This window comes from Felis catus, chromosome B3 (assembly GCF_018350175.1).
Source record: "Felis catus isolate Fca126 chromosome B3, F.catus_Fca126_mat1.0, whole genome shotgun sequence".
Taxonomy (NCBI): domain Eukaryota; kingdom Metazoa; phylum Chordata; class Mammalia; order Carnivora; family Felidae; genus Felis; species Felis catus.
The window spans coordinates 135,044,852-135,071,433 of NC_058373.1; the positions used below are offsets into that span (position 1 = coordinate 135,044,852).

At 42.6% G+C, this 26,582-nt stretch overlaps 3 protein-coding genes, 1 long non-coding RNA gene and 1 pseudogene across 22 annotated transcripts in view; 2 read left to right on the forward strand and 3 right to left on the reverse strand.

Annotated features, from left to right (window-relative positions):
- The window catches only part of ATXN3 (ataxin 3), a 37,721-nt gene extending 24,757 nt beyond the window's left edge, over positions 1-12,964 (reverse strand). For 5 of the 18 annotated variants that reach the window (XM_006933062.4, XM_006933061.4, XM_006933060.4 and 2 more), the window contains exons 1-5: positions 12,892-12,964; positions 5,780-5,944; positions 5,506-5,550; positions 3,729-3,814; positions 3,189-3,255 (exon numbers count right to left, since the gene is read on the reverse strand). In XM_006933062.4, coding sequence (XP_006933124.1) covers positions 3,189-3,255; positions 3,729-3,814; positions 5,506-5,550; positions 5,780-5,944; positions 12,892-12,915 — 387 coding nt within the window. In that variant the 5' untranslated portion in view covers positions 12,916-12,964. Of the gene's footprint in view, positions 1-3,188; positions 3,256-3,728; positions 3,815-5,505; positions 5,551-5,779; positions 5,945-7,290; positions 7,328-7,436; positions 7,530-12,044; positions 12,848-12,891 lie in introns of those variants that run through there. The other 13 variants (XR_006599931.1, XR_006599932.1, XR_006599933.1 and 10 more) reach the window with 9 other exon arrangements.
- Positions 12,965-14,049: 1,085 nt separating this feature from the next.
- Positions 14,050-21,830, forward strand: LOC123386187. The gene is made up of 3 exons (XR_006599935.1): positions 14,050-15,131; positions 16,672-16,750; positions 21,367-21,830. It is a non-coding gene; the product is annotated as an uncharacterized LOC123386187 (long non-coding RNA).
- Positions 19,454-26,063, reverse strand: NDUFB1 (NADH:ubiquinone oxidoreductase subunit B1). 2 transcript variants are annotated; one of them, XM_003987965.2, is made up of 3 exons: positions 25,892-26,063; positions 20,504-20,648; positions 19,454-19,563 (listed from the first exon to the last, which is right to left on the reverse strand). In XM_003987965.2, exons 1-3 carry the CDS (start codon positions 26,046-26,048, stop codon positions 19,527-19,529), a joined length of 339 nt encoding a protein of 112 aa, XP_003988014.1. In that variant the 5' UTR covers positions 26,049-26,063; the 3' UTR covers positions 19,454-19,526. The 2 variants fall into 2 exon arrangements, with proteins under 2 accessions (XP_003988014.1, XP_044916353.1); XM_045060418.1 differs by having other exon boundaries at positions 25,811-25,950.
- LOC111561017 lies at positions 21,548-21,677 on the reverse strand (annotated as a pseudogene).
- A 156-nt stretch (positions 26,064-26,219) lies between the features above and the next one.
- The window catches only part of CPSF2 (cleavage and polyadenylation specific factor 2), a 32,828-nt gene continuing 32,465 nt past the window's right edge, over positions 26,220-26,582 (forward strand). Inside the window, exon 1 of the mRNA XM_003987928.6 lies at positions 26,220-26,379. The gene's annotated coding sequence lies outside the window, so the exon portion shown is untranslated. The remainder of the gene's footprint in view (positions 26,380-26,582) is intronic.

Below are 26,582 nucleotides of genomic sequence, written 5' to 3' on the forward strand. Positions count from 1 at the left end.
AGACAGGAGATACACACACACACTCTCACTCTCTCTTTCTCAACGGAATATTATTCAACCGTAAACAAGAATTAAATTTTGCCATTTGCAACAACACGGATGGATCTAGAGAGTATAAGGCTAAGTGAAGTAACTCAGAGAAAGACAGATACCATAGGATTTCACTCATATGTGGAATTTAAGGAACAAAGGGAAAAGAGACAAACCAAAAAACAGACTCTTTTTAAAAAAAAATTTTTTTTAATGTTTATTTATTTTTGAGGGAGAGAGAGACAGAGTGTGAGAAGGCAAGGGATAGAGAGAGACAGACACAGAATCCAAAGCAGGCACCAGGCTCTGAGCTGTCAGCATAGAGCCTGACACGGAGCTCGAACTCACAAACTGTGAGCTCGGGACCTGAGCCGAAGTTGGATGCTTAACCGACTGAGCCACCCAGGCGCCCCAAAAAACAGACTCTTAACTACAGAAAACAAACTGGTGGTTATCAGAGGAAGGTGGGTAGAGGACAGGTTATATGGGTGAAGGGGACCAAGAGTGCACTCACTGTAATGAGCACTGAGTCATGTACAGAGCTGCTGAATCACTTACACGTACATCTGAAACTAATATAGCATTGTATGTTAACTATACTGGAATTTTAAAAAATATAAATAGGAAAAAAAAGTTTCCAGTCATCTTTTTCATAATACAAGGACCTCTAACAAAAGAGTGTACAGTGAAAAACATAACTGTAAACAAAAATATAAATTAGAGCCAAATATAATAAGTTAAAATTGGACATTTCTTGTATTTATAAAAGATTAAGTAATTTAAAATGTGAAAATTCAATTTTAAACTAAAATTTGTAAAATCTCTCAAAATAATGATGCAAGTTTACATGCAAATCACCAAAGGAACTTCTGGAACCTAAGTCTTCAGATCTTAAAAAAAAAAATCCAATGATTATACAGGAAAGGTAAAGAATACTTGATCATAATTTTTTAAAGATATAAATAAAAGCCGAAGGTTAAATAATCTCGGCAGTGTCCTCTCTGTTTTTTCCTTGGAGCTGACCCCCACTCAGGTCAGCCTCTACTGCAATGCACCTCCTTACTTGCTCTTTGTACAACTCAGGAGGGACCTTTAGAAATAATCGGGTCACAGGACTTAAAAGGACTTAAAACATAATAGCAGGGTTTCTATTTTTGAATTATCTTTTATTGATTTAATCAGTGCACTCATTCTTGATTTCATTTTCCTTTTTGCTTCGTATTATTTTATTTTCCAAAAGTTTTGTGGAGCTATAACTGACATGCGAGAAACTGCACATACTTAAAAGTGTTCAATTTGAAGCTTTAACATATGTGTACACCCAAGAAACCATCACCACCACCGAGAGTTTCCAGGGCCCTTGTGATCCTCCTCTCTCGCTGCTCCTCACCTTCCTCATCCCCAGGCAACAGCTGGTTAATCTGCTGTCATTACAGATTAGTCTGCAATTTCTAGACTTGTATACAAATGGAACCTTACAGTACATAGTATTTTGTATCTGGTTTCCTTCACTCAGCATAATTATTTTTAGGTTCACCCACGTTGCTGAACGTATCAATAAGTTCATTTCTTTTTATATTGGACCATTTCTAATATTCCTCTTTCCAAGATTCAAAACATTTTTTTTAAGTTTATTTATTTTGAGAGAGACACAGACGGTGTGAGTGGGGGAGGGGCAGAGAGAGAGGGAGAGGGAGAGGGAGAGAGGGAGAGAGCGAGAATCCCAAGCAGGCTCCGCACTGTCAGTACAGAGCCTGACGAGGGGCTCCAACTCACGAAACCGAGAGATCATGACCTGAGCTGAAACCAAGCTCAGGTTGGCCCTTGGTAGGTAGGCCCTTTAACTGACTGAGCCTCCCAGGCGCCCCAAGATTCAAAATTCTAATAAAAAGGGCTTTTTCTTAAGTTTATTTATTTTTGAGAGACAGAAAGGGTGTATGGGTGGGAGGCGCAGAGAGAGAGAATCCCAAACAGACTCCACACTATCATCGGTGGAGAGCCCGATGTGGGGTTCAGACCCACACAAGCGAGACCGTGACCTGAGCCAAAATAGAGTCAGATGTTTAACCAACTGAGCCACCCAGCCGCCCCTAAAAAGGACTTTACATAATTGTTTCAAAATAGTGTCATGTATCCAAAGATCTTTGGTAATTATCTTAAAAAATAACACCTTAGGTACGTTTCTTGATCTTAAGAAAGGCTTGTTCAAGACACATTCCGTGTTCTTTTAAAAAAATTAGAGTTTTATGTAAATGTACGTATCATATCCACATAGATTTTATGAAGCCTTATGTATTACATGACATTTTGGAATGTGGATAATCTTGATATGCTAAAGCAAACATGACTGAAAACTTTTTATTCATGCTGGATGCTATTTCAGGCTTCATGACGCTACTGTATGCCGAGAACAAATCTATAAAGTCATAGTTAACTGGAAGAACATTTTTATCCCATAAAAACTCACTAAAAGTGACCCCTTCTGTACTGTATTAAATAGAAAGCTTTTCTTATGTAGTTAAATTGTACAGTTGACCCTTGAACAACGTGGGGGTTAAGGGTGCTGGCCCCTGGCACAGCTGAAAATCCACGTATAGCTTGACTCTTCAAAAAACTCAGTACTAATAGCCTACCGTTGACTGGAGGCTTTACTGCTAATGTAAACAGTTAACACACATTTCGCATATGTACTGTATACTTTTTTTTTAAGTAGGCTCCATGCCCAACGTGGGGCTTGAACTCACAACCCTGAAATTAAGAGTTGCATGTTCTATCGACCAATCAGGCACCTATGATATACTTACTTTCACAATAAAGCTAGAGGAAAGAAAATGTTACTAAGAAAACCATAAAAATAAAAGGAAGATCAGAAGGAAAATACATTTATAGTACTGTACTGTAAAAAACAATCCACGGATAAGTGGACCCATGTAGTTCAAACCCATGTCGTTCAAGCATCAACTGTGCATGGTTGTTACAAATAAACCTATAAGGGAAACTGCTACTGTCTTTGAAAAGAGAAAATTTCCATTAAGATTAAAACCGTACCATACACACACGTTACTGGTAAATTTCTTCATCCGTGAGGTATCGATCCTTTACATTTTAGTTGCAAATGGAGGGCAAAATGAGAAAAAAGACAAAAGGAGAAACATTACCTGTTTTCCTAATTTTCGAACTGTAAACCAGTGTTCTTTGTAATTGCATATGAATGACCTTTCATTTCTAGAAAAGGAAAAAAATGCATACACAATATTAAGTTGAAATAACAGAGTTCACATTCATTTAGTTTATCTACTAGCAAGTATTATATAAAACATGATAGTTTAGGATTGTGCTTACAGTGAAGCATCACAGATTTTGAGAAATTACAAAATAGCATTAAAAACAAAGCCAAAACCAAAACCCAAACAGTAGAAATCTCTCTGCAGGTTAGTGATGCCACATGCAAGAATGATGGCACCACACACCCTTTAAGGATCAGTCCTGTGCTGCCTGACACCGAAGGGAGGAGGGGAGTTAATGGGCAGATGTGCACGGACATCCCCAAAAGGTGTCACAGCGAACTCTGAGGGAATGAAACAGGGAACATAAAGCAAGACAAAAGCATTCAAAATATGCTTTGCTTCTTTAAGAAATTATAACTTTAAAAATCAAGTTTAGAAAAAGCAATGTGGAAGAGCAAAATAAAAGCTTACATGGGATCGATCCTGAGCCTCTGATACTCTGGACTGTTGAAGAGAATTAGTTCTAAACCCCAAACCTTCAAGGCATTGCTTATAACCTGTTTAAAAAAAAAAAAAGCAACTTTTCATGAGCTAAACCATTCAATTCCAAATTAAGTAGCACAGCCATGTTAGTTGCATAAACAACTGTACTTCATAATTTTCCCTAGAAGGCTATGCTTTTTAAAAAGTATGTGTATAAATACATCACTGAATCCATAAAAGAAAAAAGTACCTATAAAAGAGTCCTTTTTACACTAGGTTTCTGGAACATTCCAGAGAACCACATAATTCCAAGATAAAACTGTCTCAAAAATCCAGATGTATATTCTACTCAGTATTCTTCTTTTTTTTTTTTTCAATGTTTATTTATTTTTGACAGAAAGAGAGGGACAAAGCATGAGCAGGGGAGGAGCGGAGAGAGAGAGAGGGAGACACAGAATCCGAAGCAGGCTCCAGGCTCTGAGCTGTCAGCACAGAGCCCGACGTGGGGCTCGAACCCATGAGCCGTGAGATCATGACCTGAGCCAAAGTCGGACGCCTAAGTGACTGAGCCACCCAGGTGCCCCTAAGTATTATTCTTAAAAGTAGTCCACTATATACACACAATAATCTGGCTGCTCCGGGTCCTGCTTTAGAAAAGTTATATTCAACTCACTATCTGGTATGTCAGTAGTGATGAAAATTTTGTCTATTAAAAATGGATTCTTCCTGGGAATTTAAACTGAAGCTTTCAGACTTTGAACTATCATCATGGGTTTGTAATTTGTAGGAAAAAAATAAATAAATAAGCCTGATTACTTCCAACTGTCTGGGGGGAAAAAAAGGACATTTCTGAAAATTCACTCTCCGCCCTCCGAGGCAGCCAACAGAGCAGCAAGTGAACCAGGTGCCAGCTAGCACAGATAAACAGTGAACACAACGCAGGGGGCAGACGTGAACAGGCACCAAGACCAGCGTCCCAGTGTCGCACAAACAGGCCACAGCAAGCGCAGGGCCCGCTCGAGCCTCCTCTAGCGCTGTGGCAGCTCTCACCAGGTACCGCCCGTGTGGAGCAGTGCTGGACGGAGAGGCTACTGAATGAGGGGTCCAGGAGGACAATACAGGGGGACGGAACAGGTTCCTCGAGAGAGCTTCTGGAAGAACTCTGGATATACCTCCCGGCTGTTAGAATGAAAGACCCATGGATAAGGCAAAAGAATCTCACAAGTACATACACATTCACCCACAGAATTCAAGGGGAGCCGAAAGTTTAAAAAAAGAAAGAAAGCAAAAGCCACAGACCATTATAAAGGACTCCAGTCCTGGTACGCGGATTTAAATGGAAGGTAGTGAGGTGCTGCATTTTCTCAAATTTATCCAAGATGTAGCAAGTCTGAAATACTCTTATTGGAACTACGGCTAACAGCATCCAAATGTAAATTACATAGTCTTCTTTCAAAACGCCCTACTCTAAAATGAAGGTTCTACAATCTTAATTTTCATGTTTATCTCTATAAAAATCTAGTGTTCTAGAGTGTGATCTTACACTTTTTCCCCCCAGTTTTTTCCTTGTGTTCTATGGCTTTATTTTTATTTTTTAATAATCTTACACTCTTAGACACAATCTACTAGAAGGACCGCTGAAGGTCACATCATTACAGTGACCGTGAAAAGAGATGCTGTGAGAAGAGATGCGTATCGACCACATCCTCAGCGCGATCAGTGCCCGGACATCAACAGCCCTTAGTACATGCTTCTAACCACTTACTTGAATAGAGAAAAAACCACTGTCGTCCATATTTCCCGAGGGCTGCTGTTTATTTCGGATGGGTCGTTGAGGCGGGGGTGGAGGGTGGGGAGAGAAGGATAGAAACCGTCATTGGTGTGCATATTTAAAATAACATCTTGCGCGGTCCCGTTTATGAAGTCAAGAGCATAGTTATAACCGACAAGTGAGATCCCCATAGGAAGAAGGCTTCATCCTTTTCTAAAGGGTACCCACATTTTTTCAGAACCTGATTCGGTGAGTTGAAAGTCAGTACCTGTAAAAAAGTGCGATAGTCCTCACTGGTGACTCCTCCTTCTGCCATTCTCATTCTTTCCTCTTCGTCCAGCTGATGGGCAATGGAAGACAGCTCCACAGGGCTAAAATATTCTCCTTGCAATAGGTTATTCAAGCAATGTTGAGCACAAAGTGAGCCTTCTTGCTAATATTTTCAAAAGAAAAAATTCAAATGTGATTTGCTGAACAGACTTGTACGGTATCTTCCTCTCAAGAGGAATTTAATCACTAACGCAGCCAAACCGAGCCTTTTTGGCTTTCAACAGCAATGATTTATGGAAGTACCTGAATTTTCATTTAACACTTGTTTTATAATTTTACCATTAAGGAAACTACAATTATTTAGCTCTATGATCAAAAACTTGAGAATGACTTATATAAACAAACAGCATTCTCTACAAATATGCCCAATTTCACATTTCACTAGAAACTACTCTATAAAAACATTAGCACCTCTCATTTTCAGTACCTAAAATATATCTCTTTGGAGGTTCCATGGAAAATTACTAACACTGTAAGTGAAATTTTAATCCCTAGAACATGTGTGTTCTTTTAGCAAGATAATCTACTCGATCAAGAGGCCTGAGTGGCTCAGTCGATTAAGCCTCTGACTTCGGCTCAGGTCACGATCTCACGGCTTGAGTCCGAGCCCCATGTCAGGCTCTGCGCTGACAGCTCAGGGCCTGGAGCCTGCTTCGGATTCTGTGTCTCCCTGTCTCTCTGCTGGTGCCCCGCTCACGCTCTGTCTCTCTCTCCTTCAAAAATAAATAAACATTAAAAAAAATTTTTTTTGAAGATAATCTATCGATCTAAATGCTTATTCAAGGAGTTTCAAATCAATGAACAAAAGTATCTCAAGAATTGATACAGGTAGGAAAGATCCCGCTCGACGTTAATGAAGACCTGTAGCCAACCGAACCAAGGTTCTCTTCGGGGAGCTCTGCACAAAATGTCTATGCAGTATGTACAACAAGCAAAACTTCCCCAAACCACACCTGGAGCTCGTTTCTGAACGAGCCAGCAAGGAGGGCTGCATCCAAGGAGGCATCACTGGCTTCGTATCCTTGGGGGGGTGGAGGGAGTACAACTTCCCATGGGCCCCAGGGTCTTCAGCTGCTGGGCAGCTGGCCCTCACACAGTTGGCACCCCAAATGTAAATCCGAGCTGCCTCGGGCGCCTGGGGGGCTCAGTCGGTTAAGCGTCCGACTTTGGCTTAGGTCATGATCTCACAGTTGGTGAGTTCGAGCCCCGCGTTGGGCTCTGTGCGGACAGCTCAGCACCTGGAGCCTGCTTTGGATTCCGTGTCTCCCTCTGTCTCTGCCCCTCTCCGCTCATGCTCTGTCTCTCTGTCTCTCAATAATAAATAAACATTAAAAAAAATTAAAAAAACAAATAAATCCCGGCTGCCTGGCCCTGAACAGTCTGCTTATCATCCTGCTCCCCACAACAATGTCACTTTCCCACACTTGCCCTGGAAGAAGGGAAACTCACTGGTGAAGGAGATCCCTTCGGGTGAACACAGACGCCTCTGTGGAATGATGGCAGAAGATGAGAATACTTTCTTCTCCCACTAACCCTGACCCTCTAAGTTCTCCTTTCCTCCACTAAAGTCTATGCCTTAACCCAGCCTGTCTTACCTTGTACGATTTGCTCTGTCACTCAAGAGTGACACAGAACTCTTTGGTGACTCCAAAGAGCAACACCTGGTGAGACACATATTTCTCCTGGTTCTAGGAACAAAATTTAGCTTCAGAAAATGATACAGGGTATATGTATGCAATGGAATAAGAAGGCAGCATTGAGAGAGTCTGAGCGCAAGATAGGGAGGGGGCCAAGATAAGCTTATCTTCATATTTTGGTATAGAAGTATCTTGAAGCTGAAGACAGTATCCCTGAAGTCACAGCCACATAGTGCAAGAGAAAGTGTCTCCACCTCTTTTTCCTTCTACTGTATTCCTACCTCTAGAAAGAAACTTCCTCTGAACACTACAACGTGAACTGAAGGAATACACGGCCATCCTACTTATATTCTACCGAAAAACGGGCAAGACAAACAAGTATTCACAAACAGACAAAAAGATGCTCAACGTCATCAACCATCAGGGAATGATATATTAAAACTGCAGTATGTTACTACTATACGCTCTCCAAAATGGCTAAAATGTTGGAGATTAAAGACATCAAAATACCACTTGTGGACATGCAAATTAGTACAACCCCTCTGGAAAACTATTTGGAGTATCTACTAAAGCTTAACATATACGAACCCTGTGGTCTAGCAATTCCACTCTTAGGTACATAATGCCAACAACAGAAATGTAAACGTACATTCATCAAAACACATATAAAATGTTCCTAGCACTACTACTGGAAATGCCCCACCCTGAACCATCCAGATGCCCATCACAGAATGGGTAAACTGTGCTCTTTTCACAAGGGAAAACTACATGACGATGAGAATGAATTCACTACAACGACCTGCAACAACACAGACGAATCAACGTTAAAGAAGATAGATTCAAAGAGCAGCCGCTGTACGATGCCATTTATAAAAGCTCAAAAACAGGCCAAACTCATCTATGACGTTAGAATTCAGGACAGTGATCACCCTCACAAGGGTGAAGGTGGGGTGGAGGGACAGTATCTGGAGGAAGGCCTAAGCGGAGCAAATAAATATTCTGTTACCTGATCTAAGAATTATTTACACATGTGTTCACTTTGTGAGACCTCACTGAGCGGTACTCTTATGGTGTGTGTACCCTTAACGTGTGTTTGTTACAGTTAAAAAAGTTCAAATAACAACCACAACAACTCTGCTAAGATACAGGTATTTCACATATCAAGAGCTTCCTTTTTTTACGTTTATTTATGTACTTAACTTTTTAAAAGTTTATTTATTTTGAGAGAGAGAGAGAGAAAGAAAGGCCACACACGCATGAGTAGGGGAGGGGCAGAGAGAGAGAGAGAGAGAGAGAGAGAGAGAGAGAGAGAAAGAGAGAGAGAGAGAGAAAGAGAGAGAGAGAGAGGGAGAATGAATCCCAAGTAGGCTCTGCACTGTCAGTACAGTGCAGTTGTGGGGCTCAAACTCATGAACTGTGAGATCATGACCTGAGCTGAAACTAAGAGTTGGTCCCTTAAATGACTGAGCCACCCGAGCACCCCATGTTTATTTATTTTTGAGAGAGAGAGAGAGAACTCATGCAAGCAGGAGAGGGTCAGAGAGAAGGAGACAGAGGTTCCAAAGGGGGCTCCGTGCTACCAGCACAGAGAGAGTCTGATGTGGGGCTAGAACTTACCAACTGTCAGATCATGACCTGAGCTGAAGTCAGACGCTTAACCGACTGAGCCACCCAGGAGCCCCAAAAACTTCCTACTATGGTCACCAGACACCCGATTTTCTGGGAAAAGTCCTAATGCAAATTTTCTGTCTGGCTGTCAGGTTACATGCCTCAGTTTGGTGCTCTCAAACTATGGTCGTCACATTTAACACATATATTGAAATAGTGAAGCCAGCTATTTAATAAAAAATTCTCTCTCTAAAAAACTCGCTTTGGGGTGCCTGGGTAGCTCAGTCACTTGGGCAGCTGACTCTTGGTTTTGGCTTGGGTTGTGGGATTGAGTCCCACGCTTGGAAAACTCTCTCTCCCTCTGCCTCGATTCTCCGCTCGATCTCCGTAAAATAATTTAAAAACCTAGCTTTGAAGTACAAAAAAATAAGCACTTGATATCAAACTTTGTCTAAGTAAACTGTCACAGGAAATAGCAAGTTCTGTACTTCTAATATGATTTAATAGAAGAAAACAAATTGTTCAGTCCAAATTTAAAATCACTTTTTAAACAAGGTGAATCAAATTCTACATGAACCAAAAAAAAAAATTGTACAAGTGCCCCACCTAATATTATCCATTCCCAGCCCACCAATTTATCCCCACCCACCTCCTCGTGGAGCTTTAACCAAAGTTGGATAGAAGTTCATATGTGCTATGGTCAAAGTTCAGTAGCATTGAAATGCCATGATTTTAGGCCCAGACTTCTTGTATTGGGATCAGAGGATGAACAATCTGTATGTTCAGCTTTACCGAGGTATTTTACAAAACCACAGAGGGTTTTATAAAATACACTTACACAGAGGGTAAGTGTAACCAAATCATTCTCTCACCGTCCTTAAAGTCTTCAGGACCAACGTGCAACGAGTTCAAATTCCCACAGACACTACTGATTACAACGGAAACCAGGCACAAACCTTCAGGTGCACTCAGGATCGGCCTAAAGTGCCCACACAATCAACCTATGACTACTTCTTCATCTCATCTCAGTGATGCTTAAGCTCTCACCCCCTATGGCGAGGTCCAGCAAACACAAGTATCTGAGTAACAACAACGGCCGGCACTTCCATAGTACATGTGCCAGGAAGCATTCCAAGTGTTTATAACTGAGGTGGACACTTCATTATCCTCACACCACAGAGGAGGAAACTGGAGCACGGAGAGATAATGAGTAACTTGCTCAGGATCGTATGGATTGTAAATAGCAGAGCCGGGATTCAAACTCAGGCAGAAGTGAAGTCTGTGCTATTATTACTTCCTCGAGCCACTCATTTGGAATTGGGTTGTCCCTAGACCTCCACTATCCTAAAGACAGCTAGAAACCAACAATCACAAAAAGGCCAAATGAATAGCATCAAGTCAAAGCTCAGCATCTTCTGGCATTTTCGTTAATTTTAAACACAATCCCAACAAGTGTGGCTACACTCTCAATTTACATTAAAAGTACCAATTTGGATGGCACTGTGCCCACACCAAGAGCAGTTAGCAATAGAAATGGTAACAGAAATGACAGAAAGCAGACATCAGAACTAAAACAAACACCAAAACACCGGGCAGTTAGTGGCCATTTAGTACGAGGGTTTGTTAGGGCTTGGCAAACTCTAGCCAATAGGCCAAATACAACCTGCTCCGGTGGCTAAGAGTGGTTTTTATGATTTGAGATGGTTGGGTAACACACCCACACACAAACAAGAACATGTGAGAGGCAGTATGTGACCTGCAAAGCCTAAAATACTTACAGAAAAATGGTTTCTTTTAGATAACTACCACCATACACATCTTAGAAGCTCAAGAAACTCTCTTAATTCACTTAAATATTTATTGAGCAACTATGTGCTAGGCACCATCTTAGGCACTGGGGATATACCACAGGACAACTGTTAAGTTTACATCCTAACTTAACAAAGGGCACTCAAGGTGGCGCCACTGTGAAAATGGGGAAACCAACATTCCCAGAGGAAGTAGTTGCAAGGCAGGCATCTCTACATACACAGCTTCCTTACGGCCAACGCTGGTGCTCTGACAAAGGTCATATGTATGCGGCAGACGGGGAAAGGAGGGTGCTGAAAAACGGCATATTAAGCTCAAACATTCCCAGAATGGACTGTGTATGAGATTCACGACGGGCCCTGTGGTTATAGGTATTTTCCATACTCTTGAAATATGCCTAAAAAACTTCAAAAGCCCTCATCTGTTAAGTACATATAAGTTGATAAGGATAAATGTATTCTGTAAGTACCTTTAAGCCTACACAGATGTTGATAATCGAGACTGACTTCTTTCAGGAAAAGTAGACCTTTATGAGGCTAGCACCCAGCTACTAAACCACCTAGGTTTAGTAGTTACCTTCACTGAAATCTATCCCAACAGTGCCAATGGCTGTCAATCAATATCTGTAAAAATATGTAACTCTCAAGAGGTGGTGTGGAAAAAGTTTAAAGTCTTCCATTTGAAACATCTGGTCCTATACCAAAGCTTTTGAAAATTAGGAATAAAAATATGTATATGGAGGGTTCTCTTCATTCAATCTCCTTAGCCAGGCAACTAACTTTCTCTTGTCCAAGATTCATCAACCACGTCAATCAAGTCAAAAGATTAGTGGTAACTACAGGAGTCCTTCCTCCCCCCCCCCCCCCCCAACATAAAAACTGGTCTACTCCAGTGCCAAAACGTTCTAAAATGTTTTCTATAAAGAAAAGCATTCCATTGAACAACTTGTTTAGATCCATCCTGTGTCTCTTTTGTCTTTGATGGCTTTGTGTGAATGGATAAATGATCGTTTACAAGTATTTAACAAAACCAAACCCTGCTGCTCCTACTAAACAAAAGCCTCCCCGACCATCCTTTCCAAACACGAAACTATTATGAAACAATGTATCTATCATGTGCCAAAGTTGTCCTGGGGAAGGTTTCACTCACACCCAAATAGCTTGTTTCTCCACATGCCACCAATCGTATCTTCAAGTGCGTGGTCGTAAAGAATAAAAGCAAAACAGGCTAGGTGAACGACAACAAAATTATTCTAGTCTAGTCCTGATAACTAATAAGGAAGCTGGCCTCCTGATCCGGAAAGATGCAACTACCAAAAGAAACGAAACCTAGACATCCCGTAACAAAAACTCCTGTGACGACTTCCCTGTTCAGGGGCGCTCAGGATTTCCTACCTCACTTCCCCAAGTGTCAGGCCCTACGTGGGACGAGCCAAGGTCCCCGCCCTAGGGAGGCTCAGGGACCCGGTGCAGGAGGACAAGAACACAACCCCGGAGATCTAAGTGTATGGGAGGTTCCAATATAGAACAGAGGAGCCCAGAGGAGGAAAAGTTAATTCTGCCAGAAGTGGGACTGAGGGAGTGGGGTGGAGTTGGGGAGGGTCGAGGGAAGGGTCCAAGAGGTGACTAACTAGAACCTAGAGAGACTGGGGGAGAAGGGAATGGAGAGTGAAGCCCACGGAAAGTGGAAGGGAAGCGCGGAAGCTAACCCATTCGGTGCCACCGCACTCCCGTGCCCCCACGGTGTCCCCGGCCCTGCCCTCACTCCCTCCCAGCTGCCCGGGCGTCCCGGGCCCCGGACACCTCGGGCACCGGCCTCTTTGGCAGAGGGTGCGGTGGGGGCGTCGGTGAAGCTGCCATCCCTACGAAGTTCCCCCGCCCGGCGAGGCTGGGATGGGGGCGATCGGGCCCCCGCCAGCTCTGCGGGAGGAGGCTGTACCGCGCCCTACCGCAGCCACGGCACAACAGACAGCTCCCCACCGAACGCGGACACTCACTTTCTCGTGGAAGATGGACTCCATGTTTATTTGTCTGGAGCCAACGGCCCCCGCGCCGAACCACCCCCCTCCAGCCCCGCCCCTCGGCCCCACCCCTCCGCCCACCCTGTCCCGCCCCGCCTCGAGCCGCCCCTGCCCACGTGCCTCTCACAGACCAATCATCTCCGAGGAAGTGAGTCACGTGGAGCGAAGAGCTAGTGAACGCCGGGGCGGTAAATGCGAGGGCACGTGACCTGTGTAGCGCGTCCTGCGATCTCCCTTTATCTGGCCAGCTTGCGGGGGAGTGGGGGTGTTGCAGCGCCACCTAGGGTCTGGAGGATCTCCGCTTCCCACCCATTGCTATGGATTTTTAGGCTATTAGGGGTCTGGACAAGGAACACCTGGGTTCTATGTTCTTTTATGTTTTCCACTTTGTATTTTATGCTTATCATATTTGCATTTAATTATTTAACATCTTTCTCGTTCTCCCCCACTGAAAGCCGGATTAAGAAAAAGACATCATTGCATCCCCCAACACCTAGCACTTGTGTAAAAATGTAGTTAATACTTATACAGAGCTTACTGTAGGGTAGGCATTATTCTCCTTAAACTACTTTTGCATATATTAACGAATTTAATACAACCTTTGATGTAGGTGTTGTTATGATCCCTATTTTACCTATGAGGACACTGATGCACAGGGAGATTAAGAAAAGAGGGGTGAACAAAGTCAACTGGTAAGTTGCTGCGCTGGGGTCCAAATCCATACACCTTGTTATTAGTGTCTGTGTTCTGGCCCTGAAGAGGAAGCATGAGTTGGAGGAACTGAAAAATCCAGTAAAATGGGGGGAAGGTATTTGAGGAAACTGAAGGAGTAGGGAAGAAGCAGATTTTGCACCTTGAAATTAAGAAAGGTATGCTTTAAAAAAATTTTTTTAACGTTTATTTATTTTTGAGAGAGAGAGTGGGCGAGGGGCAGAGAGAGGGGGACAGAGGATCTGAAGCCGACTCCGTACTGACAACAGAGAACCCAATGTGGGCCACCCAGGTGCTCCCAGGAAGGTATGCCTTTTTTTTTTTTTTTTAATTTTTTTTTCAACGTTTATTTATTTTTGGGACAGAGAGAGACAGAGCATGAACGGGGGAGGGGCAGAGAGAGAGGGAGACACAGAATCGGAAACAGGCTCCAGGCTCTGAGCCATCAGCCCAGAGCCTGACGCGGGGCTCGAACTCACGGACCGCGAGATCGTGACCTGGCTGAAGTCGGACGCTTAACCGACTGCGCCACCCAGGCGCCCCGAAGGTATGCCTTTTAAAGGCAGTTAGGGAGTTATATACAGTTTTTAAAGGAGAAGAGACATGCTCAGATTTGCATTTTATAAAGATCACTAGCTACAGAAAAGAGCTGATGCTGTTGAGGGAGTCTTAGGAGAGATGATGGTGTTTGGACTAAAGTACTGACCTGCAGTCGAGAGGAGACTGTTATGAGGAATCGTGGAGACTCAACAGAACTTGGTAACCGTGGGAAGTGAGGGACATAGAAACATTAGGGATGATGTCTGGGTTTCTGCCCTAGGCAGCCACTGTGGCAGGAGCAGGAGGAAGGGCAAGGTTTGGGAAAGAGAAGATAGAGGTTACCTCTTAGAGATGTTAAATTTGACAAACCTATGATCCATGAGAAAAGTAATGGGTGGGCACATAGATGATAGATAGATAGATAGATAGATAGATAGATAGATAGATAGAGGCACCTGGGTGGCTCCGTTGGTTGAGCTCAGGTCATGATCTTGTTGGAGCCCCACTTTGGGCTTGCTGATGTCAGCCTGTAAGTGCAGAACCTGCTTTGGATCCTCTGTCCCCTCTCTCTGCCCCTCCCCCGCTTGCACTCTTCCAATAAATAAGTATTTTTTAAAAGATAGATAGTCTGGAGTTCAGGGGTTTGGTTTTGCTATAGAGCAGGGAGTTATTCACAGGAGTGAATAAAATCATCTAGGAGAGAAGGAAGAGCTTGAGACGAGGATCTAAAGCAGAATCTTGAGGGTAGAGAAGGAGTAGTGGAAGAGAAGGGAGGAAAAAGCAGGGGAGTGTAAAGTTATCAAAGCCCTGAGAAGGGAACGTTTCAAGGAGCAGTCAGTATCAGTTGCTGCCAAGAGGTCCGGCAACATCAGGACTTAGCAAGATTCCACTAAATTGTGTTGCTATGGAGACTATTGTTGACTTTGGTGAGTGCAGGTTCAGAGGAACACAAGGGGCAGCAGGAGGTAAGGAAATGGAGAGTCCAGTGAGGACCAGGTGCTCTGGGATAGGATTTAGTTACCATTTATCAGATGATGCTGTGTGCACAGTCCACAATCCCATATTGGGGAAACAGTCCATGTATGTTCTTAAGGAACTGTGGACTGACTGGGGAAACAAATCATGATCTCACGAAGTGAAAAAATATGCAAACCACTTTTTTTCCTGATTTTTTTTTAAAAGAAAGTTTGTGTCTATGCACAGAAACATGTGTTTGCTTTTTTGCTTATATACATTACAAATCTCTGGAAGACTATATAGGAGACACAGAGGTTACCTACATGTTTGAGATGGGAAGGGAACTAGGCAAATAGGCAGGGGTGGGAGGGAGACTTTTCACAGTATACAATTTTATTCTTGATTTTTGAACTATATTGTATTACTTATTCAGAAAAAAAATGTGATTATATTCATTTTATATGGCTACTGCAGCAAATCATCACAAACTTGGTGGCTATAAACAGAAATGTATTCTCTCGTTGTTCTTGAGGCCAGATGTCTGAAACAAAGCTGTCAGCAGGCCCATGCTCCAAAGCCACAGGGAGAAATCCTTCCTTCTTCCAGCTTCTAAAGGCTCCTAGCATTATTAATTAGTTGGCTTGCAGTTGCAGAATTCCAACCTTGGCTTTCGTCTTTACGTGGCCATCTTCCTTCTGTGTGTCTCTGTCCTCTCATAAGATACCAATGATTGGATTTAGGTCTTACCTTAATTCACGCTGCAATCTTTAACTAATTTCATTGGCAAAGAACCTACTTCCAAACAAGGTCTTTGGTTCTGGGTGGACTTGAGTTTTGGAAGGACATGCTTTAACTCTCTCTAGTGAGTAACTGCTTACTAGGATGAACAATATGCTGAAGGACTCATTGTTTCGTTCCCTCTTAAATCCTCCCGGCAATATTCAGTGATGTTGAATTAATACTAATCATTTCATTAGGGCTTCCCCACCTGTTGAGCATGTGATTAATAGGGAACATTGTAAAGTGAAAAGACTGATGCCTGGGAGTCAGAATGAAAGTTCTGGTTTTGGCTTTGCCATTGAAACAGTGTATGATCTGCATATTAAATGTGTTGCATTTCCTATTCTTATAATTCTACTTGTTATTCAGCACATCCTAAACTTTTAACTTTGTAAGATAACTCATATCATCCTTCAAAACTCAATGACTATACCCTATAGAAAATGTTCCCTGCTTTCCACTGAATTTAGAAGTCCCTCTCCCCCTTCTGAGCTCCTGTATGTGCCTCTATCATACACAGTCACTTTTACACAGTATCATAATAGTTGGTTTAACCATACATCTTCCCCAACATCCTATAAATGTCATGATGGCAGGGCCCATGTCTTATGACCATTTGGTCGTTGATGTCTTTCAAATGAATTAATGAAGCCAAGTGTCTGGGAATGATTCATGATTCCCTAACTCTTCCCCCTCACTCCTTGCATTGGTCAGTCCTCAAATGTTGTGTATTCACCGTCTCCCCTCTTTCTTCATTGCTCCTGGTAGTTCAAGCCCTCTTGGTCTGTTGTGTAGCCAGCCTGGTTTGAGGATTTCTGAATTGGTCTTCTAATTCCAGTCTCAATAGGTAAGATTCATAGTACTGTCAATGATCTCTCAAACATGCAAATCTCATCAGTTTTTCTTCCTTTTAACAAATGGAATACTACTATGTGTCAGGCACTAGGACCGTAACCGTGAAACAAACAGTCCTATCTTCATGGAGCTTATATTGGGAGGGATCTTTAAATACTAATTACACAAATCTTACTCTAAAATCCTTCAGTGGCTTCCCATTGCTGGCTTAAAAAGCACTTAATGACCTGGACCAACTACCTGTCCAGCTGTATCTCCCAGAATTCCCCCTGCTCATCACACTAGCTGCTTCCCTTGATTTCCAGAGTCTTCTAATGAAGTCTTTTGTGCCACTATACCTTGCACATGCCTATAGGAATGCACTCATTACGCCATACTGGACCTATTACTTTATATGCTACTGAACTATTAGCTTTTGAGGGGCAGAGGAGTCTTAGTCTTTGTATCAAGGGTTGGTACAGAGCAGTGAATAAATGCATGAATTCTTTTTGACTGATTGGCAAAGGAAAGTATTACGATAATTCAGTGGGAGAGAGAAGTTACTGAGCTAATCAGGAGGGTTGCTGGTGTGACAGCAGACCAGACTCACTACTAGTAGACTTCTTATGCCACCTTGGGCCACTCAGATTGTCTCTGATCTACTTCATTGGAGTTTTATGTCAACAAGTGAGATTGCACAGATATTTCTATCTTCTTGAACACCGTATATTCTAAATTTAATCTGGTGTTCATTTTGTTGTTACTGAAGACCAAATAGCTTAACGGAATTTTAACCATTTCACATTTTAAAATTGAAGGTGTGTCAGATTCAGTGTCCTGAGTCCTGACAAGAATCATTGCTAATTAGGGAGTATCATTTCATTGTAATATTACTTCTCCTAAATCCAGTATTATCTAAAACAAAATGTTTTCTGAGAAGAGGTAGTTGAATACAACAGATGACATGTATACATCCATGGAACCATCCGAAGCAAAGTTTCCTCAAAGTTTCCTTGTGCCCCCTTGTAATTCATATTATTTTTTTTAATGTTTATTTTTTGAGAGAGATGGAGAGAGCAGGGCAAGGGCAGAGAGAGAGGAGACAGAGAATCCCAAGCAGGCTTCATATCATCAGCACAGGGCCCGACACACAGGGCTTGAACTCACGAATTGTGAGATCATGACCTGAGCCAAAACCAAGAGTCAGACACTCAATGGACCAAGCCACTCAGGTGCTGCCCCTCCCTGGTCATTCTTACCTCTAACCCTTTTCTGGACTTTGTGCCTCCAGGCAATCAGTGATCTGCTTTGTTACTATAGTTTACAGTTTCTAACATTTCATATAAGTGGAACCCTAAAGCGTAGGCTTTTTGTCTGGCTTCTTTCATCCTGGATAATTAATTTGAAATTCATTAATGTTGAAGCATTAGATCATTCCTTTCTAAAAATTATTAATGTTTATTTACCTTAGAGCATGAGTGGGGGAGGGTCGGGGGGGGGAGGGAGTGGGGCAGAGGCAGAGAGGGAGACACAGACTCCGAGGCAGGCTCCAGGGTCTGAGCTGTCAGTACAGAGCCCAACATGGGGCTTGAACTCATGAGCCGTGAGTTCAGGACCTGAGCCGAAGTCAGTGGCCCAACCAACTTAAGCCACCCAGGCACTCTAGATCATTCCTTTTTTTAATGCCAAGTGGTATTCCATTGTATGGGTTTAACACAGCGTATTGACTTGATTGACATTTGGGTTATCTTTAATATTGGACTATGCACATTCATGGAAGTCTTTGTGTGAAAGTAGGCTCTCCTTTATGGAGGAGTATCTCAGAGCGGAATGGCTGGGGCATATGGTAGGTGTTTTTCTCATTTGAAACCACACAACTGGATTTCCAAAGTGCTACAACTGGCAACTCCAGGTTACGCTCCTGCCAGCAGTGTGTGAGGTCCAGTTCCTTGCCAACACTGGTAAATACATCAATCTTTTAACTTGAACCATTCAAATAGGTGTGTCACGGTACCATTGTGGCTTAAATTTGCATTTCCCTAATGACTGCTGATGTTGGGAGTCTTTTCATGTACTTTATTTGCCATCCTCTTATCTTTTTTGGTAAAGTGTCTATTAAAATCTTTTGCTCATTTAAAAAAATTGGGCTGGGAGTGTCTGGCTGGCTCAGTTAGTGGGGCGTGCAACTCTTGATCTGGGGGTTGTTGAGTTTGAGCTTCACACTGGGTGTAGAGATTACTTAAAAAAATAAGTGAATTGTTTTAAAAAACTGGGTTGTCTTATTATTAAGGTAGAAGGGTTCTTTACATATTCTAGATAATAAGTTGTTGTACATTACGTTTCTCCCAATTTATGGCTGCATTTTCATTTTTGGAACAGTATTTTTTGAAGAGCAAAACTTTTTAAAACTAGTTCATGCTTTATGTGTTGTATTTAAGAAGTCTTTGCCAAACTCAAGGTCACCAAAATTTTCAGCTAGTGTCATCCTTCTAAAGCACATAATTTGAAAACATTTTTCTGAAAAATACCTGAGGAAAAAATTGCTATGTGTTTTAATAGTGCTATGGTCTAAAATGGGGAAAAGAAAATGAAATGCTGACTGTAAATTTAACATCAATGTGCATAATCAAGCGCTCAATAATTATTTTTAAGCTATGTGTGCCTATTACTTGAAATGTGGAAGATTACTCCAACATAAAAAGAATCACACTTTAAATTAAATAATGAATGTGTTTTTATTTCTCTCCCAATTTTTAAAATGTGAACATTCTGTATTTCAGTCACAGCCTTTACTTCCAGGTGACTTCTTCATTGGGTCTCAATTCTCTGTGTGGAAATTAGAAAGGAAGGAAAGGAAAAGGTATAAATTAAACTTTCATGGGGGAGAAAAAGAAGAGTATGAGTTCAATATTTTATATTCTATTAAACTGACCCATTCAAGTTTTTATATAGACTCAACAGAGCCATTCTGTTCTCTCATGATTTTAAACTTTTACCAGCCCTTCAATTTCATTTTTCTAGATGTAGGAAACGTAATTTCTTAGTCTGTATGAAAGCTTTTATCCTCTGTTCACTTGAGGTTTTCTAAACCCTTTCTAATTCATGTATGTGATCGTTCTTGAAATCCCTAACCATAGACCCCCTCTACATAGGGACTGTGAACGCTGCTCAAGCCTCTGGTCCCCGGAGCTTCTTCCCACCTAGGTGACACCCAGTGGCAGGCACCTTGCCTTGCTAACTACCTCTCTGCTGCCAAAAAAGCCATCTCCAGAGACACAACGGGACCAGGCAGCAGTCAGCTGCCTTCTGATCACTTGGCCACCGTGTCTAGAGCTCTCCAGCAGTGTTGCTGCAAACACAGCACCAAACCACTATTGGTATCATATATTTCAGCTACATTCTGGTTTATGTAAAATGCTGTCTGATAATGTATGTGAAAGCCACATTAAAGTAGGCTTTGGTGAGCTAGTTTAAAACTTCGTTTCTATATTACAAATGTACCCTGAATGCCAAAAAAAAAAAAAAAAAAAAAAAATCAAACATCGGAAATACCCTGTTCATAAACTGAAGATCTGTTATTCGAAAGGTAATCACTCAGTTTTATCCAAAGATTAAACGACAAATAATACTACAAAATGATAGCATTTGAATATAAGTTCTTGGGGGAAAATTTACCCTTTCTGCTTATTTTTGGCACACATGGTATTAAAAAGAGTATTACCAAAAGCTGGCCAATTGTTGGTTTAAAACAAACGTACAAACTAACCTTTTAAACAACAAACTCTTGTTCCGGAAGGCAGTTAGCTTTTCATCGTTCTTTTTGTCTAGATAACATCCAAGGACAAATCCCACAGGCACAAGTATATGTACCCAGTGGTCACGAACAATCTGAATTACGTTCATCATGAATGCTAAAAAAAACCAAACAACAACAAAAAAGAAGAATGAGCAGAAATATAACTGCCTTTGAAATATCTTGAAAAATTGCATTTTGGGGCACATGGGTGGCTCAGCCGGTTAAGCTTCTGACTCCATTTCAGCTCAGGTCATGATCTCACTGTTGGTGTGGTCGAGCCCCACTTTGGGCTCTGTGCGGACAGCTCAGGGCCTGCTTGCATCCTCTCTCTCCCTCTCTCTCTGCCCCTCTCCCACTCGTGCACACACCCTCTGTCTCTCTCCCAAAATAAATACATTAAAAAAAAATTTTTTTTAATTGCATCTGAAACAGAGAGCTAATCCTGAATTTAGTAAATGTTAAAAGCATAATAAGCCTCTTCAAATTTGCTCAGCATCAGAATGCAGTATACAACTTAAAATCTACTCGACGATTATATAGGTGACAATGGTTAATATAAAAATTGCATTGCACTATGCGGTGCCTGGGTGGTTCAGTCGGTTAAAGGTCCGACTTCGGCTCAGGTCATAATCTCACAGTTCATGAATTCAAGTCCTGACGGGGTCTGTGGGGACAGCTCAGAGCCTGGAACCTGCTTTGGATTCTCTGTCTCCCTCTCTCTTTCTACCCCTTGCCCGCTCACACTCTGTCTCTCTCTCTCAAAAATAAACTTAAAAAAAAAAAAGTTTAAGAATTGCATTGCACTAAAATCAACTTATTAACTTTTTTTCTAGTTCCACTAGTGATCTGATATGGTACCGTGCAGAGAAATGGAGAGTACAAAAAATTCCACCTGTAAAAGCTGAGTATTTGCATCCTCCTACTGTTAACTTAAAACTTAAAACTTTTACACATGTGTAAAATCTTTTTAAGACCAAAAAAAATCTTTTAGGACCTCTTACAATACTAAGATATAATTATACTATTATGCCAAAAACCAAATTCTTTAGATAAAGCTATAAATATTGAAGACTAATTTTTGACTTAGCAGTAATTGTGACTCGGATAAACCCCATTAGCTGCGATACTGCTACAGCACAAAGCTGAAACTAATTTTTGAAAGTAAATGAAGATATAAGAGAAATTAAAAAAAATAACCACATTCAACAATGCCATGCTAGGGGCGCCTGGGTGGCTCAGCTGGTTGTGTGTCCAACTGCGGCTTGGATCATGATCTTGCCGTTCCTAAATTTGAGCCCTGCATCGGGCTCTATGCTGACAGCCCAGAGCCTGGAGCCTGCTTTGGATTCTGTCTCCCTCTGTCTCTGCCGCTCCCCCACTCTCTCTAAAATGAATAAACATTTAAAAAAATGTCATGGTAGATCTCAATATCAATCAGTGATTTTATAAAAGATATGGGCAGGAGGGAATTTACTTTCAGAGAACGACTACTAGGTACCGGAGCCATCATATAGTCTTATATATAACATGAAATAACTATTATTATCCTAATTTTACAGATTAGAAAACACCTTAACCTAAAATTGAGTACAGAGCTGGAATTCAAATTCAGGTTTGCTCCAAAGCTCTGTATTCTATTAGATCACAATGCCTCTCTTCCTGAATTGACATTCCTGATCTCTTCCTGAACTGACATTCATGGCACTTAAGGGATTTTAAGTTCTAAGAGTTCCTAAAAGGTAGAAGAGGAAGAATAGAACTAGAAGCTACTAAATGGAAAATAAATTTGCATTAATTCCATAAAAACATAGTTGCATTGTCAGTTTTCTGTAAAAATGTGTACCTAAAGATGAACTCAAAATAGCCTATATATGAATCTAAAATGAATAAATAATATACAATGGCAGAGAAGGCATAGGACAATACCCTAGTAAGAGAACACGTTACTGCCAACAAAAGTACTTAGCACGAAACTGCTAGGATTAGGTAGACTGGATCCTGCCTCTCCTCCTAGGACACCGTTTCTCATACTTACACATTCTATTACTATATTTCTCAAACTTAATCACTATCTAAAGGCACTGGGCTAGAAAATGGCCATGAAGTAAAAGCTGCACAATTACTATATACTCTATTTAATAAGGTGTAATATTACATATAGCAGGTTCCAGTCTGAATATCACCAATCTGGAAAATTATGTAAAGTAAATGAGGTATTTAAAATATATATAGTTTAGGCATTAAAGTTTTAGTCTATTGTCTACAGCTGTTATTCTCAAACTTGCCTGCACATCAAAAGCACCTGGGGAGCCCTGGGGCTCCTGGGTGGTTCAGTCGGTTAAGTGTCCGACTTTGGTTCCAATCATGATCTCATGGTTTTTGGGTTCGAGCCCTGCGTCGGGGTCTGTGCTGACAGCTCGGAGCCTGGAGCCTGCTTCGGATTCTGTGTCTCCCTCTCTCTCTCTCTGCCTCTCCCCAGCTCATGCTCTCTCAAAAATAAACAAATATTAAAAAAAAAAAAACTAAAAACCATCTGGGAGTCTTTATCAAAAATAGAGACTCCTTGGTCCTCCTTCTGGGTGGGGTTGGAAAAACCTGTAAAGAATTGATTTAGTTAGCTAATTTGATGCAAATAGTTCTTGGGTAACCTCATCTTATTTTCTAGAAGATGGTGGCTCTCTTAGCATTGTGCCTTAAGTAACATTATTTGCATTTAGATACAAAGCACTTTTTGTGAATCTGACCAAGTGCCCACCAAATTATAGCCCCTTGTTTTATAAACTTGAGCCAATCAAATATGGGAATAATACATGCCTTAATCAAACAATGTAACTTTGAAAGCAGGAAAATGCAGAATACCAGACAAGATAGGCCTCTGTAAAAATCAAGCTCTCATGTATTGTCACCTGTTGCTACAGATGCCTCAAATTTCTTAACAGGGGTCAAGCCTAACAGCACAGCAGAGTCAGATAGTGTTTGCATTTAATTTTTTTTTTTTATTTTTGGGACAGAGAGAGACAGAGCATGAACGGGGGAGGGGCAGAGAGAGAGAGGGGACACAGAATCGGAAACAGGCTCCAGGCTCTGAGCCATCAGCCCAGAGCCCGATGCGGGGCTCGAACTCACGGACCGCGAGATTGTGACCTGGCTGAAGTCAGACGCTTAACCGACTGCGCCACCCAGGCGCCCCTTTAATTTTTTTTTAATGTTTATTTTATTTTTGAGACAGAGAGAGACAGAGCATGAGTGGGGGAGGGGCATAGAGAGGGAGACACAGCATCTGAAGCAGGCTCCAGGCTCTGAGCTGTCAGCACAGAGCCCAACTGGGGCTCAAATTCGTCAACCGCGAGATCATGACCTGCGCTGAAGTCAGACACTCAACCCACTGAGCCACCCAGGCACCCCGAGATAGTGTTTGCATTTTAAAAAATGCCTGATGACTCAGTCCGAGCCTGTTTTAAATAAGCCCATGGCCACCCGTGGGCTATAAGCCATTATTGTTGGCATTCTTCCAACAGGGCAAGTAGGTATTTTGTCTGGCTCTACTCTGAGAATCTGAGAAGATTCTGAGACAAGCCTCTGAGGCCCTGGCTCCATATAGGCTCTCACATATATTCCACAGGTGAAGACTGGTCGATGGAAGGATTCTGTATGTTCAAAATACAGAACTGGGTCCAGCCACCATGATTCTATTGCTAGGAGGTAAATGACAAATCTTAGTCCCACAGGCATTTCATATTACACCTGTATCATCTATCTAATGGACTTTGGGAGCAGTGGCACTGAACATAATTTGTCCTCTGTATTTCACTGTGAGTGGATGACCAGGGAGGACAAAGATTTATGGACCTAAGAGTGAGCTAGAATGATTCCCGGAAGAATGGCTAGAAGGTGGAGTATAGACAGGCTCTGGTCATGGGCCCAAGACCACAGAGGGCTTTCAGTGATGGACAAACAGCAGTGAGGTCCTGGGACAGACTCCAATGAAACAAGCCTAGGTTTGGATGAAGAGTGACATCCACATGGGTGACCAAGAGAACACTGCACTTAGTACTGTCTTCTTTCCACGGAAGACTCATGAAAAATTCTGCTTTTACTTTAGAACTGGGACTTGCTATGGTATTCCTAAGAAAAACGAATTGTTTTTTCTCTTACAGACTCAAGGAATCATTAACTTATCACCTGTCCTCTGTTACCAATGTTCCAAATTTTTTGCCCTACCTCTAGAAAGAGCAGACTCATATAGCACTGTCAGGTACGGTTCTTACTGCTTTTCACCATCACTAACCTCATGTAATCTTCACAACACTATGCGTGTCTGCACTAATGTCCCCGATGTAGGAGGCACATTTTTTTTCATGAGGAAATCCAGGGACAATCAACTTGCATAATGTGACAAACGCAGTTAAGTGGTAGAGCTGGGATTAATACTCAGGCAGGGTGGCTCCTTGGTTCAAGCTACTTGTGCTTTATTGTCCGTTAAGGTAACTCTAGAGGTAAACATTTAGACCGACCTCACTCAGGATTATCTTATTTTTCTTAACATTACTTTTTCTTCAACCCAATTTTTCTCGCGTAACTTCCAAAAAGAAAACTGAATCTGGTATGCATTTTTGTAAGCCAATTTACGTTGTAAAAATATAAATGAATAGGTATTTCAAAAATGAAATCCTAATCTCTAATAGGTCCCCACAGCACTTTAGATCGACATTTTTTTGAACCATATATATGATGAAAAGCAGTGCGGGATGCATGGAGAAACTGAACTGCTTGAGATCTGGAAACGTCTTAATGACATATCCACCCTGGAAACCAAACACAAATGCAGTATTACATTTTTTAAGTGATATATGTGTGTATGTGTGTATGTGTGTGTGTGTGTGTGTGTACGCGCGCGCAATGGCCGGCTCAAGAAGGTTTGCGATTTGGAAGAGAACGAGGTTTCCGATCTAGAGCAAACGAGGAGACAGAACGCTGAAACCTGGACGAATATGTGATGCTGGCAGAGAAGCAGCGGCTTCCCTCCTTGAGCCTGGAGTACGACCCCGGCCTGTAACCTCTGCGGCCCAGCCAAGGGCGGTCACCGGGTTATCCCTTAAAGACGTTTTCCAATAATGACAGCCTCCCACTACCCTTTCCAAAAGCCGCCAGGCGCAAAACGGAAGCCCAGCCGTCCCCGGGAAGAAACCCCCATTTCCCTTCCCCGTCTCCACCGCTCGCAAGCCCCGAGCCACCTCTCCTCCCCCCCCCCCCCCCCCCCCCCCCGCCTACACGTACCGCCGCCGAGGGCTTTCCTAGAGGTGGACCTTCCCTGCCTACACAACGGGGCGCCTCAGCGCTCCTGGACCCGGGACCCACCTGCGGCCTTGGTGCCAAAAAGGACCCCACGACCCAGGGCAGAGGCGAGCCCAGCCACCGGCGCCGGCGGAAGCTGCGGCCTTGGGACCTGCCATTCGCCACGCCCGCTCGAAGAGAGGGGTGGCGGTGGGAAACCTAACCCCTTCTTCCTTTTCATGTTTGACTCTTCTCGTATTTATTTTAGCTTTTCACACATTATAAATTTTATAAAACTACACCTTCGGTGCAAGATGACGGGACTTGTTGGGGTAAAGCGCCATCTCCTTCCCACAGCTTCGTCTCTACCCCTCGAAGATGGTATCGCCCTGGGCCTTCCCCGCCTTAGCGGCTCGCCTCCAGTTTCAAAATGGCGGCCGCCATCGGGGGGCCTTCTGCTGGCTGATCGTCACGGGTGCTGCTGAGCGAGCATCAGCTTTTCTCGCTCTTGAACCTGGATTCGACTAGGGGTTGGGAAGGGCAGTGGACGGCGTTGGGGGAGGACTGACGAGGCAAGTGAGGGCGGAGGAAAGGAGTGAGCCCTTTGGTGGGGGAGGGGGCGCCCTCGGCCCTCAGGGGAGACCCTGGCTCCAACTCCGGCCGGGTCTCTGCTGGGGACGTGCTCCTGGGGTTTCGGTTGCGATTGTCTTGGCCAGACCTGGCAGAAGTGCTCAGTGAGGGAAAGAGAAGTGATTTCTCCAGGGGTCTAGAGCTC

Bases quoted from the DNA above. Each gene is read 5' to 3' on its own strand.
- NDUFB1 (XM_003987965.2), bottom strand. From the start codon at position 26,048: ATGAAAAGGAAGAAGGGGTTAGGTTTCCCACCGCCACCCCTCTCTTCG. The intron at 20,649-25,891 runs GTGGGTCCCGGG...GGTTTTTTTTAG, and splicing joins TTTTGGCACCAAGGCCGCAG to CATTCATGATGAACGTAATT. The intron at 19,564-20,503 runs GTTAGTTTGTAC...ATTTCCACACAG, and splicing joins AAGAGTTTGTTGTTTAAAAG to AGAATTGAGACCCAATGAAG.